Source organism: Haliotis rufescens, unplaced genomic scaffold (assembly GCF_023055435.1).
Source record: "Haliotis rufescens isolate VD_foot unplaced genomic scaffold, xgHalRufe1.0.p SCAF_13, whole genome shotgun sequence".
Classification (NCBI taxonomy): Eukaryota; Metazoa; Mollusca; class Gastropoda; order Lepetellida; family Haliotidae; genus Haliotis; species Haliotis rufescens.
In genome coordinates, this window is record NW_025963813.1 from 38,475,510 (window position 1) to 38,488,962 (window position 13,453).

General features: G+C 40.9%; 1 protein-coding gene across 2 annotated transcripts; it reads right to left on the minus strand.

The window, feature by feature from the left end:
* Positions 1–6,228: 6,228 nt before the first annotated feature.
* Positions 6,229–12,393, minus strand: LOC124121777 (heparanase-like). Of its 2 annotated transcripts, XM_048394551.1 has the most exons (10): positions 12,091–12,309; positions 11,812–11,942; positions 11,124–11,297; positions 10,749–10,920; positions 10,450–10,500; positions 9,967–10,167; positions 9,072–9,186; positions 7,480–7,592; positions 6,813–6,953; positions 6,229–6,439 (listed from the first exon to the last, which is right to left on the minus strand). In XM_048394551.1, exons 1-10 carry the CDS (start codon positions 12,273–12,275, stop codon positions 6,286–6,288), a joined length of 1,437 nt encoding a protein of 478 aa, XP_048250508.1. In that variant the 5' UTR covers positions 12,276–12,309; the 3' UTR covers positions 6,229–6,285. The 2 variants fall into 2 exon arrangements, with proteins under 2 accessions (XP_048250508.1, XP_048250509.1); XM_048394552.1 differs by lacking the exons at positions 6,229–6,439; positions 6,813–6,953; positions 7,480–7,592 and adding an exon at positions 7,611–7,805 and having other exon boundaries at positions 12,091–12,393.
* Between the last annotated feature and the right edge of the window lie 1,060 nt (positions 12,394–13,453).

Below are 13,453 nucleotides of genomic sequence, written 5' to 3' on the forward strand. Positions count from 1 at the left end.
TTGTGATGTTTGAGAAGTGATTGCCCAATCAAATACTTAAAGAGCAAGTAAACTCAACACAGAAACGTTGCAGGTTTTAATACTCTAGGGTATACTTGATCACAAATGCTTGATAAAAAAAAATGCAATAGGAAAATAGTTAAAACAGACGATAACAAACCAATCCCTGAACAACTTCATGTCATTGCATCTAGACTGAGGTCACTCCCCTCTACTTGGCCCTACACTCTCACTCCAGGCTTAGATCACTCCCCGTTGGACTCAAATCAATCCCTTACATTTTCACGGTATTCTACTTCTACTCTTCTGTGTTGGCATACAGTCAACTGCGGTTAAAACGAACTCAAAGGGACCACCAATTTTAAATAAATCAATCCATTAAGAATTCAGATTTATTCTAGATTGATTGAGCCTCGGATGAGGTCACGCCCCACTACTAAAAGGAAACACTCACTCCAGGTTCAAATCACTCCCCAATGGGCTCAAATCAATCCCTTGCATTTTCACAGTATTCTATTTCTACTGTTCTGTTTTGGCATACAGCGCTGAAGTTTTCAGGTCTTCATGTGACCTTCATACTTGAGGTGGTAGAAGTAGATTGTCGACATACATTATTATTTGTAGACAGTGAAATCATCTGTGTATATTACTGTTGAATTAACATATGACATCAAGCGCCCGTTACAAATCTGAAAGGAAGTTTAATTTTACCCGGGGAAATGTCAGATCTATCAAATACTTACGTTGAGAGTCACTGGTGTTCCACTTTGTTTTCAATCATACTAATCATAGCAGGTTTATTAAAATTTCAACATATGAAAAAAATACTTTGCATTCAAGCAATTGTGTATATCCATGTCAAATAAATATACAGGCGCCCAGTCGACCTGGTGGTTTGTGTTGGGTCTTCCTTCCTATCCATCACCTACTGATATTGATACATATACACCCCAGTGTGGACATCTCACACATGCCACAACTAAATATGCCTAACTGAATATCTCACAAAATATAATTACATGACCACTCGATGAACTATATTCCGATACCATGTACTAAGTGAAATCTTTTCAAATATTTATATCAATGAGTGAGTGAGCATTCAGTTTGATTTTGGCTATAAAGGGATTTACAGACAAGAAACAGTAGTCCACTGTGGCAGTGTGGTTTGGTGGCATTCTTGATGACGTCCATAATTTGATGGTGGAGGTAGTCGACACTGTCGTTTGGAGCCAGTTGTTGGAGGCCATCCTCGATGCTGGTGCAGAAGGCATCTGTGTTGGTCTTGGCACTGACTGGGGCATACTTCAGGCCTTTGGCGAGGAGGGATATTTGTGCAGACATGAGAGTCTTGCTGTTCAAATTAACTACTGTCTTATTTTTGGTGGTTCTAGGATTGGCTTCTTGGACATGGTTGCGGAGTGGGCGTTGTCCAAACTCTAGAAGATGTATAAACCAGATCTACTGCAACTGTGGCCACCAGTACATCCTAGAACCCTTTAGATCCCTCAACACCAGACTCAAAGAACATCAGACCTCTGTCAACAAACTAGACCCAAAGTCCACCATTTCCGAATACCTCTCAAGTACCAAGACCATAACATCATGTTGGAAGCCACCAAAGCCCTGTCTACCATCAACAGCAACTGGCGACAATGGAGAAGCTATTTACTCCAGGAGACACCAGCCAGCCATGAACCGTGACCAGGGAACCTATCTGCCCATTGCTTTGGACTTATTACTTTGATTATTGTCTGTGGTAATTATCCAGCAGGATTTCATTAGTCCGTTTCAATTGCTACTACCTATCAGTGCTTATTGCCCCCTGCCTCCCGTTTGATCATTGTCCATAACCAATCAGTGATAATTTGAGTCCTGGCTTCCAACTGTCATCTTGTCAGCGCCAATTAGCTGTTGGTCTCCCTTGTTAAGTTTCAACCTTTGTGATCTTATTACTTTTGTTGTTCTCACAGGTACATATATATGTTCTCACATGCTTCATAACATCACCTGATGAAGGAGTAAGTATATACTCGAAACGTTGTGTTACAATATAGGAGTTAACATCCATACATTCTCTTTTTATGTGAATCACTTCTAAAAGCCATTCAAAGACTTGATACAGATTTCTGGGTTAGCATATTGTTTCATTTTGTAATCGACACCTCACCGCATTCGGATTAGAATAGGTCCCCAGAAAACTTTCCTGGTCGTTAGAGGAGACCAATGAGATCAAGTGGTCAGGGACGATGAATTGGTTGATGGCGTGTCATCGAACCTCGATAGAGTGGATCGTGGTTCAAAATATCAACCACTGGGTTGTCTGGTGCAGACTCAATTGTTTACAGACTGCCGCCGTATAGTTGGACTATTGCTGAATGCAGTGTTTAACAACAAACAAACGTACTACATACAAACACGTCATTTACAAACATGATAGGTCCTCATTTCCTCATATCATCCCTTGTATGTCATTTAAAATCATATCTCGCTTATCGATCATATCTTGAATTAAACTAAAAACTAAATACATCATGAATCGAGATGTTATACGGGATTGGTAGATTCCAATGTCTTACAATAGTTTTGCATGTTCCTATTACACGGTGGGGAATCACGCATTTCAGCTGGTGAGTTTTTTGTTTCATGTATTGTGAAGAACAAAATACCGTTGTCCAGGTCAAAGCTGTGTATGTCATATCCTTTCTGGGTGATGTAGTCGAGCAGTTGATCTGCATTGTTCAGGTCCTAGAGTCTTTCTGCTGAAGCACCCTAAGCCCAATGATAAGACCCCTGTCTGGGATGAGATGGACGGATGTCTACGACAGGACAAGAACCAGCCAGTAAATCTAGCTCAGATGGGACAATCTTTGGCTGACACTTGGAACAACCGCCCTCATGCTATTTTCAATCAGCTAGTGTCTTCCGTGCACCGCCGCTACCGACCCTGTATTAACGCAAACGGTGGTCACATTGCACACATGCATGTGTATTACCTAACAACCAAACATGGATGATAGCCATTTAATGATGTAATGATGTAATACAGAGAATTCGAGGATGTACGTCCGTGTTTCTTCTTTGAATTACGTATTGATTCTTCATTACAAATCAAGTGATCATTGTGACCTGAAATACTTGAACATGTATCAGCCTGCACAAAACACTATGTTATTGTATATAGTACTCACCTGTGAGTACAATGTTAGATATATTCGGTGCCTGCACACATCGGTATCCGTTCCTCATGGGGATGGCAGGGAGAAAACGCTCGAGTCAACACGGATTCCGTAGTTGGGCATCAATATCAACAATGTCTGAAATCAAGTCACACGACTAATCAAATACCAACGCATCGACCCATTGTAATCTACGTGACAACATCCCAACATCTACGTGAGCGCGTGCTATCTTACCCATGAAAACGAGCCCACAACGCCGATTTGAAGCGTTCTAAGCGCATATAGACCCCTGCACGACCACCAGAGCTGTCCAGGTGGAACCTGGCGCGGTGAACTGTAAACTGTCCAAGTCTTGTCTTCTGAACGTCAGAACGTCTATACGAAGCTAGGCGTGCCTGCCGTTGACGTTGAAGGACAATTACGCGTATCGCTGGACATCAGTGCCTGATATTAAGCTCCCTCATCCGGTTGCATACGATCCTGCCACTAATTGGTCTCAACGTAGGTAGTGCTGTTAGTGTGGCAGTTTGGTATTACGATTCCGTAAATGCACCAACCGAATATGGTTGTCTTGTTGACGTGACGTCACACGGGGACATCCATCTCGTGGCATATCATGAGTGTTACCCACTGTAGATTAAGTCTCCAAAGACTATTGTGTTTTCATGAACATGAAAATGTGTCGCAACTTCGTTTTGCGCCAATCCTGTTTGCAGCATATCCACAGGGTAGATGTTGATTTTCAGCAAGCCGTGGCACTGCGTCAGCGTTATTTACCATTAAACAGAATGTGTTTTAGCACCGGATACCTATACAATCATTGAGTGATGTTCCCATACAAACCTACGTGCATGAGTATCATGCTCCCAACAAACTCGCAAACATCACTTGTGAATCACGACCTGAAAGTCGAGGAGATGTCTTCATGAATATGCCTATTGAAAGGGAATACATGTAGTTTTATCGAACGTTACATGAAGCACGGTAACCTTTTCCCGTTTGTATACGACATGGATGGCTTTTCGACATTCTTATCTTGCCAAAAATGAACAGTTTGTTGGAATCCATTCCAAGTCAAAATGGCATCAAACGTGACACCAACAATGTATCTTATGTATGAAGAACCGAGTCTGTACGGATGTCTTCAGACAAAGACGTAGATTTACAAACAAGACTGAAGATACTGAGCGTCGCTAGAGTAAAATGTCTGTGGCAGCCATTGTCTGGTTGGCACATGAGATGAGACAGCAGAATCGTACGACGAGGTCAGAGGCCGTGTTACTATGTTTCTGGATTACCAGACTGACATTACTATCTTATCTGTTTTAAAGCTGATTCACAAGTTATTAAAACCCAGATCTTGCAATTCTGTCAAGTATTCTTATTGTTTCTACCCGTTCGAATAGGGTTAGAATAGGTCTTCAGCAACCCATGCTTGCTGTAGGAAGCAACTATGCTCGTCGTAAGAGGCGACTAACGGGATCGGGTGGTCACACTCGCTGACTTGATTGATGCGTGTCATCGATTCCCAAATTGCGTGGATCGATGCTCATGATGTCAATCACTGGGTTTTCCCAATCGAAAAGCCATCAAAATTGGTATGAAAATTATTGGATGAAGAGAGGAACATGTGGTGTAAAATTGGAATATGCAACATGTAGTGATTACGTACTTATAACACACTATTTACAACATTTATGGAAAGTTTACAGGAAATCATCAAAGAACAACTAGAACATTTGTTGAACGACAGTAAAACATCGGTCCGAAAAACAGGAAAGCCACTGACGTGAACTGTTCGCATTTGCTCCTGATGTCTGCGTAAGTAGATATTAACACAAACAAAAGGTGGACGATCAACGCTGTCGGTGTAGGAAAACACTCAATCAACCAAGTCACAGGCATCAACACTCCGTCCATGCTTTCCAGTATCTCCATAAAGAATCCTGTATGGTTACGCATCAAATATGCAGGTACGAGTTCGAATCACCATGTTATCGGTCGAGTCGTCATGTATATATGCAAAACCGATCTTTTCCGATTTTTAGATACATGTTCTTCGATGCAGTCAGCGGTATAGCTATAGTCTCATACTTTAAAAGGACATCATTAGATCGATTATCGTATAGAATATAACAAAGAAAGGCTTAAATGAAATTGTGTGCTTTTTAAGCTATGTATTATCAGTGACAGTATAGCCTCTGCCCTGACGAAACGAAAACACTAATGATTATAATGCTTTTCAAAGTGTTGGTTTTCCCGACTACATGCGTCCGCGTTCGCCTTTGTTTATTCCAACTTTATGTTGAACCGGACCTTCCGGAGTTTCTCTCGATGTTAATGGTTGCAGAATAAACTTCATTGAGTTGAGACTGCTATGTTGATTAATCCTTGGCGTTGTTTGGCACAACAATTGTTTCTAACAAGTGTGACAGTGTTCAACAGAACATATTGTAAAAGTTGAGGCTAGGAGAAAACTTGCTTAACGTCGCGTCCAAGATTATTGCAATTACATAGCCACGTCCATGCACAAGTGTGTGTGGTATTTTCTTGCTGCTTGTACTAGTCCGGACTAGTGCCGATTTTATAGTTCCAGCCCACTGAGATATCATGCCGCAGTTAAACATGATTACCCCACTTAGACACAGTATGCTGACCCCGGGCCGACCAGTACTTGTTATAGCCCCTCAATACCGAGCGATAGGCAGGGTAACAACAAGTACCATCTTTTCACGTTTTTTGATATGACGCGACATGGGATCAAACCCCGGACCTTCCGCTCTCCGTGCAGACACTCTACCACTAGACTACGGAGGCAGTCACATATTGTAGAAAGCAATGCTGACAGTCAAATATTAGTTCCTTTGGACATTGTCGCCTTGGGCGCTAGGTATCATTCATTCATTCATTCATTCATTCATTCATTCATTCATTCATTTGTATCTACCTCCAGTACTTGTCCATTATTACAATTATATGTGTATTTTGAGCATTATACATGTCACACGTATAACTGTGGAATGTCAAACAAGAACAGAAAGCCAAGTTTGTAATGGAACGCCGTTTATAGTTTGCTACACGTGACGTCTAATACCAGTCAGCATCACTTGCAAATATCAACATCCGCATCAGGGAACACAGCAAACCCGAATGTCCTTGCTGACAGCATGAGGAGCCCGCCATAGGCCTTTTGAGGGGGCATGTCGGGGATGGTGTTGTTCACATAATCCAGTCGTTTACCATTTAGTGTCACATTCCTGAAATTACATCATCAGTGGCAAAGAATCAATGTGAGCTCTCGCGCAATGCGACAGAAAGCCACGTCCTATCAACAACAGCCTATCAGTTATGCAGTTTGTACAATGATGACAGAATCAGAATATCAAACAATGCGTGTTACAGCACAAATCACTTTTCAGAATGTATTACTTTCCATTGGTGTTCGTTGCAAATTGTTCAAAGTGTTCTATATATGTTCTTGACTATCAGTCTTGATTTTCCGCCGATACAGATTCCACTGAATGTAAAAGGCAAAATAGTGGTGAAAATTATATGAATGATGCACCAGGTTTTAGCGAAATTTGTAAACTTGTTCTGCTATAAATAACCATTACGCGTGTATTCACTCGCCTCGAAGTAAGTTCTATGAACTCAGGCCTAAGCCAGAAGACATCCACATTGGTCTGGAATTGAGGGAATGTGACGACGGTGGTGTAGGTGTTGACGTTGATGATGTAGACTACAACACTACCTGGCTTGTAGTTGTAGACGCTGTAACAATACATGATGGCCATAGTGAGTGAAGGGACAATGCTGTCCAGGACATCAGAAATCACCCATTTCCTCACGAGAGTCGGGGTGAAATTGTGTTTCACGTCGCATTCAAGATTATTGCACTTACCTAGCGACGAACATTCACGTGTTTGTGTGTGTGTGTACATGTGTGGCTGCTTGTACTATTCCGGACTGGTGCCGATTTTACAGTGCTAGCCCAATGAGATACCATGCCACAGTTTACCATAAATACCAGATTCAGACACAATACACTGACTCTGAGCCGACCAGCCCTTGTTTAAGCCCCGTAATGCCGAGCGCCAGACAGGGTAACAAGTAGTACCATCTCTTGACGTCTTTTGGTATGACGCGGCCTGGGAAGATATGGTGTAATTCCAATACAGATGTTGATGATTATGAAATAAATTATGATAATTAATTTACCTGTCCCTCCTATTTGGTTTTAATCGTCAATATTTTCTCCTGTATACTGAGCACACCATCTAACACACCCACTTTGTACCTTTCCTGTTTGGCACAGTGGGCGTAGACCCTGAAACTGTTGGTTGAGTTGGTCTGCACGGATAACACTTTATTCCCCACTAGTCTCTTGTAGAGCAAGGTCAGCCAGTAGTCCTGGAAAGTGACAATTGTCTTTGCATCACGTAGGTCTGAATCATATCTGAATATAAAAAGCACTACTGACTAACCCATGCATCACCTTCCAACTGTGTACCTGTTCTGGTTGGCACAGTGGGCATAGACCCTGAAACTGTTGGTTGAATGGGTCTGCACAGATAACACTTTATTCCCAACCAGTCTCTTGTAGAGCAAGGTCAGCCAGTAGTCCTGGAAAGTGACACATTCAAGCGTATTGTCATAAACATGTAACGTCGAATACCTGTTAACCTGAATACATTATAACATTATGTGTTTTCTATATTTGTATCACTGTCAGGGGCATGGGTCTGTGGTAATTAGGTTAAGAATTATTTAGTCTGTGATTAATGGCTGACACATATGTGAGTAAGTATGGATTGACCTCTTTTTATCAGTACTCCAGTTACAAATTGTTGCTACATAACACTCTGAACTCGCGTGAGTTTGGTTTGAGGTTGCTTTGAACAATACTACAATTTTGTGAGAGCGTGCCACGATCACCCGGGTGCGCGTATGGGTTTCACAAACCTAGAAATATAATGAAAGCGAACTGCGATAAGTACACATGACCATTGATTTCTTGCACGACTCAGGGACGTCGGCACAGCGAATTCCATACAACGTCTTAAGCCACTTCGCAATGTTCCCCTTTACCGTGGCTGACATTCATTCAAAGAAACCTGGCACCGTTCATAATCGGATCAACAATTTGTAAGTAAGTAAATGTACAGTTGTTCATTTCACAAAGCGGCTTCCATGTCGCCATGGCAGGGGACTACATCCGTTTGCTTTCGGCGTAGACATCGCGGGTTCGAATCCCGTGGGCGACACACATTTTTCGTGAACTTGTTCTATCATCAAGGGAGTGGTGTTTAAGTCAGTTAGCGGCTGGTCAAAGACAGGGAAGCCATGTCTAGTTACACAATACTTAAAAAATAAACTGAACTAATATCCCTTCGTTAATGAGTCCTTGCTATAAAATTCATCATTTTGACAGTCATGAAAAATTAACATTAACAACGTTACAAAGCCAATATATAGATTGTACTCTGATTCATAATCATCTCAATGTCTTAAAGTGGCGACACTGCCAAAGGTGGAAGTGAGCAGAAAGCACCCTTCTCTCCACGGTTGCCTCGTGAAATCTACCAGGCAGGATAGTAAATTCGCTGTTTACTAACCTTCTGGTCGTTGTTACTAATTGAGTTACAACAATTCACTCGACTTTTCTCTCAGGACAAGGAGGCAGTCGAATAGTTGTGGTCTCGAGGTAATCTAGTGTTTTCTGTTCTTGCTGATCCACGGTTTCTCCAGTATTAGCTGCCTGTTTAACGCTTCACACAGTAAAATGTTCCAGGTAAATGAAAACAGTTGGTATAATTGACAATGTGGTTCACAACACATTCCCGAAAGAAACACATTGTGCGATGTTGATAAGATATTATATGTACCTACCGGGTAGGGTTCAAACGTGTTCATCTCGATGAGAGAATAATTTTGTCCATAGAATGATTGCCTTAAAACCCCTTTGAGTCCGATCCGTGAAGCAATACCGAGCTTGTCTAACCATCTGAAATGTTCACATCATTACAATGTACATGTTGGTGTAAAATTAATACAGTCACGTTTTGTTTTCGATTGAGCAGTATACCTCTCTAAAGGTGATGTTTTACACTCCAATATGCAGCATTCCAGATATATCACTGAGGCCTTTAAATAACCAACTACCGAGACCATAATAATGCTATGATCAACGAACGATGTCGAGGTACAACTGCATATATTAGTAGCGGCTCTGGTGACACACGAAAGTTGTTGAAGCTTTAATCTGATTTTTTACACATGCAACTTACAAAGTTCAAAACTAATTTCGGTTGAGAGAACTTCGAGTAATTGTTTCAGTTATTCTCTTCAAAGGGTTTTCTGAGAACATTAAACGTACCGTTTGGTAACAAAGTTTATAAATATGAAAAGTCAACGTCAGATAATTACGCAATGGGGATTATACAATTATTTGAAACAAATTATGAATTAATTGCATGTCAAAGCATACGAGTGCAAATCACAACACATGTCCAAAAAAGTTGCAACAAAATTCATATGAGGATGAGGGCTAATACACAAAATTAGATCACAGTTATAACCGTAGTTGGTTATAAAACATATATACAGCATATAAACAGCAAATGGCCTGGCCCCAAAATCTGTTCGTTAAATCCGCCAGTTCGTTATAAACGTAGTTTACTGTACATGAATTCCATGTGTACGTAACATTTGTTCACCAGACATTGTTGTGAGTTATAAGAAACGAAATGCTAACCTATAGTAGACATTCTTGACAAATACTCACAGAAAGCCGGCCACATATCTATCCGACAGTCCAGGCGCTCCGCCTCCAGAGAAAGAAGACGTCTCCCCGAGCCACAAGGGAGTGTCGGGGTTGGCGGGGGTGGTGACGTTGCGTACTATGTCAATGAAACTTATGAGACTGTCCATCACTTTGGGGTCGATAAAGGTGTCCACTTTAGCATTGCCTTCGAAGCCGTAGTAGCTAGACATTCAATAATTCCAAATTAGGTGAGAGTAGGTGAACTGTGATTTAACGTCACATACAAGGATAACGTGGGCAGCATGATAGAACCGAGGATCAAACCACAGAATTTCTGCTCTCTGGGCAGGCACTCCATCTACTAGACCACGGATGTAACCTGGCACAAATTATTAAATATCTCCTTTACAAAGCATCTCAATGTTCATTACTGATTAATAGTATCTGTTGTCAAATGAAACTTAATTGAATATATAAATAAGAAAATTATAATAGCTTACTCACTGGTGGAAAGTTATCCTGTCAAGCGCTTTTCGTCCGTCCCCTTTAAAGAAACTGTAAGGGAATACATGTGAATCTAACAATACGACTCTTCTATTTATACTGGTTCATCCATACCGAGAACATCGGGCATAAGGAAGTATCTGCATACATGGTGTCAGTTTTACTGTAAAATCAGTATACCATATTGCTGTAATCAGTAATTATTTATCACAATAATGCTGCTTTCATCTGTTGTCATAAAGGCCCTTATACCAATTGCGCTGATTACGAGAAGATATGTTTTGTATTTTTCTACTTACGTTTTAAACAATATCGATTTTGGCCCTGAGATAGCTGTTACGTCTGGTCCAATCACCAGGGTGGATTCAAAGCCAGGTGTAGACTTGACTATTTCCCTAAGATGGACAAAATCTCGCCCAAGCTGTGCTCCAGATATTGTATCGGTGAATGGTTCGGGAAAATATGCAGGTTCTAGAGAACAACCAAGTAGAGTACTGAATCAAGGAAATGACTCATGAATTCGAAACACATGAATTCATAAAGCACCCATAGCTGACTTTGAGTCAAGCACGATATGTTTTAGTAACACACGCAGATGAAGAAGCCAGGAAAAAAGTATATCGTCTACAAGAATGCTTGGCTGTATAATTATGACCTATATAACTATACACTACCATTTCCGAGTTCAAAGGCCGGTATCGTGTAGTTCCTGGCATTGCTATAGCTCATCAGTTCTTTGGCGTTTTCAGGGTCCCACTGTCCGTCTTTCCGCTTCAACACGTTGAGACCAAACACCAATTCCCACCCCACGATCCTCAAAAAGTCATTGAGATTGTCCCACATAGCACCTCAAAGATAAAAAGAAGAAGCATGTACTTCCATCGAAAGCAATATTTATTCATGCAAATAGTAAACAGTTATTTTGATTGATTGATTGATTCGTGTCGCTGTGTATAAGGATTTTAAATTACAAAACGTTTTTAAACAGGAGCTTGCGTATGATGATTTCACAGCAGATAAAGTCAAGATTTTAAACATATTACGTTGTGAATCATTGAATGGGAATTTTACCACCAGGCTTCACGGAATTGTAATTGCAACGGACTTTGTAAGTCCTTGTCAGCTCAAACCGTTTGACTTTTTTAACCAGTTGAACATTATTCAGTTATGATTGTCATGGTATTGAGTACAGCTCCCCCCTCTAAAAAACAACAAGAAACCAACAAAAAACAACAACAAACCAACAAAACAAAACAAGACAAAACAAAAAACAAACAAAAAACAAAAACAAAAACAAACAAACAACAAACAAAAACAAAAAAACAGTATATGACGTCACATATATAAGTCATATAAACATACCAGTATAAGTGGAGTTTGCACTTGTACCCCCATGACCCGTTGGGTCAAAGGTCATGAAGTCTCCAGGTGTTCCTCCTATCCTCAGGTAGCACGGATACAATGCTTTAGCAAGTGTTTGCACTTTATGCGATCTAGTTTTAAGATAAAGTATATTCATCAGAAACTGGAAATAGTTGCGTTGCTATTTAAAACTTCAAATAATTTGCACCATATTCATGTATTATACTGTTACCTGAAGCAAATACAATCTATTTATCATTATTTGAATAGTACACTCACGCGAAATCAAGTCCTTTCCAATCAATTGATATTGGAAGCATGGATGAATCAAAGGTCACTCCAACGAAATGGTCATCTATCGATCCTATTTCCTTGTCTGTAGCAACAGTGACAGATACAGACTGACTCAGTGTAAATTGCACAAACCAGGAACACAGAATAACGAGCAAACGTCTCACATACATGGTGTCAGCGGTAAAGTAAATGCAGATAAATGAATATCACCTTTAATCTGGATCACTGATGTCGAGTCAAGGCCATTTTACTGATTAGCCAGAAGTGATAAAACAACTAGTTTACGACCTTGGTGAAGGAAAAATTTGAAGTTGGACGATTATGTAAGGCAAATAATGTCGCCCAGGAATAAGTTTCTTATCGATACATTATTCGAATTCCTGGACTGACTGCTGGTTTTGGTTGTTTCGTGACGTTATCGAGTAATAGGACCTCGTCGGAGGGGAGGTGAGGTGAAATGGGATTTAACGTCGCGTCCAAGATTATTGTACTTATATAGCGACGTGCATGCACGTGTATGTATGTGTGTGGATGCTTGTACTAGTCTGGACTGATGCCGATTTTTAGTGCTAGCTCACTGAGATACCATGCCGCGGTTTAACATGAATACCTCACTCAGACACAGTATACTGACTCTGAGCCAACCAGTCCTTGTTTTAGCCCCTTAATGTCGAGCGCCAGACAGGGTAACAACAAGTACCATCTTTGAACGTCGTTTGGTATGACGCGATCGGGGATCGAACCCCGGACCTTCCGCTCTCAGGGCGGACGCTCTACCATTAGACAAAGGAGGCCGACCGGACCTCGTCGGAATGGCATGCACGAGAATTGGTAAAAAACACCATCCCAGTGAAAGTGGAGATAATCCTTCAGGTTTCAGACAATATTGATATGCTTCTTTGACATCGAAGTCAAATCTCTCAGGAGGCGCAAGCCTTCCATCTTGAGCTGCGTATACAGAATGAAAGCTTAATTATGATTCTTTGGCTCTCACCTTTTGGCACAGTGGCAACTAGGCTTAGAAATGAAATGGAAATCTTTCGATGACTTTCTGTTAAAATATTTTCGCTCAGTGTCCAGGGCGTTACCTCCTGAGTCCATATCAGAAGAATAATCCTTCTATATCTTCTGCGTTTGCTGAAGCCTAATTTGATGCGAGCCAGCTCATTCGCAGACTCAAAGATCAGATCAGATTTGTTGAGTGCTGCTTTTGCAGCAGCATCGGCCATTGTGTTACCAATGATTCCAACACGGCTTGGTAACCAACCAAAGACAATGTCGTATTGGCCAGTTACAAGATCATTATAAAATTCAATAATTGTTAATTAAAGTGGATGTTTGCAAGACT

What these genes read in the sequence shown, in the direction of transcription:
- LOC124121777 (XM_048394551.1), bottom strand. Translation starts at nt 12,275, where the DNA reads ATGTATGTGAGACGTTTGCTCGTTATTCTGTGTTCCTGGTTTGTGCAA. An exon ending in TGGAAAGGACTTGATTTCGC is followed by an intron (nt 11,943 to 12,090) that starts GTGAGTGTACTA and finishes TCTTAAAACTAG; the next exon opens with ATCGCATAAAGTGCAAACAC. An exon ending in AGATATGTGGCCGGCTTTCT is followed by an intron (nt 9,187 to 9,966) that starts GTGAGTATTTGT and finishes TGAACATTTCAG; the next exon opens with ATGGTTAGACAAGCTCGGTA.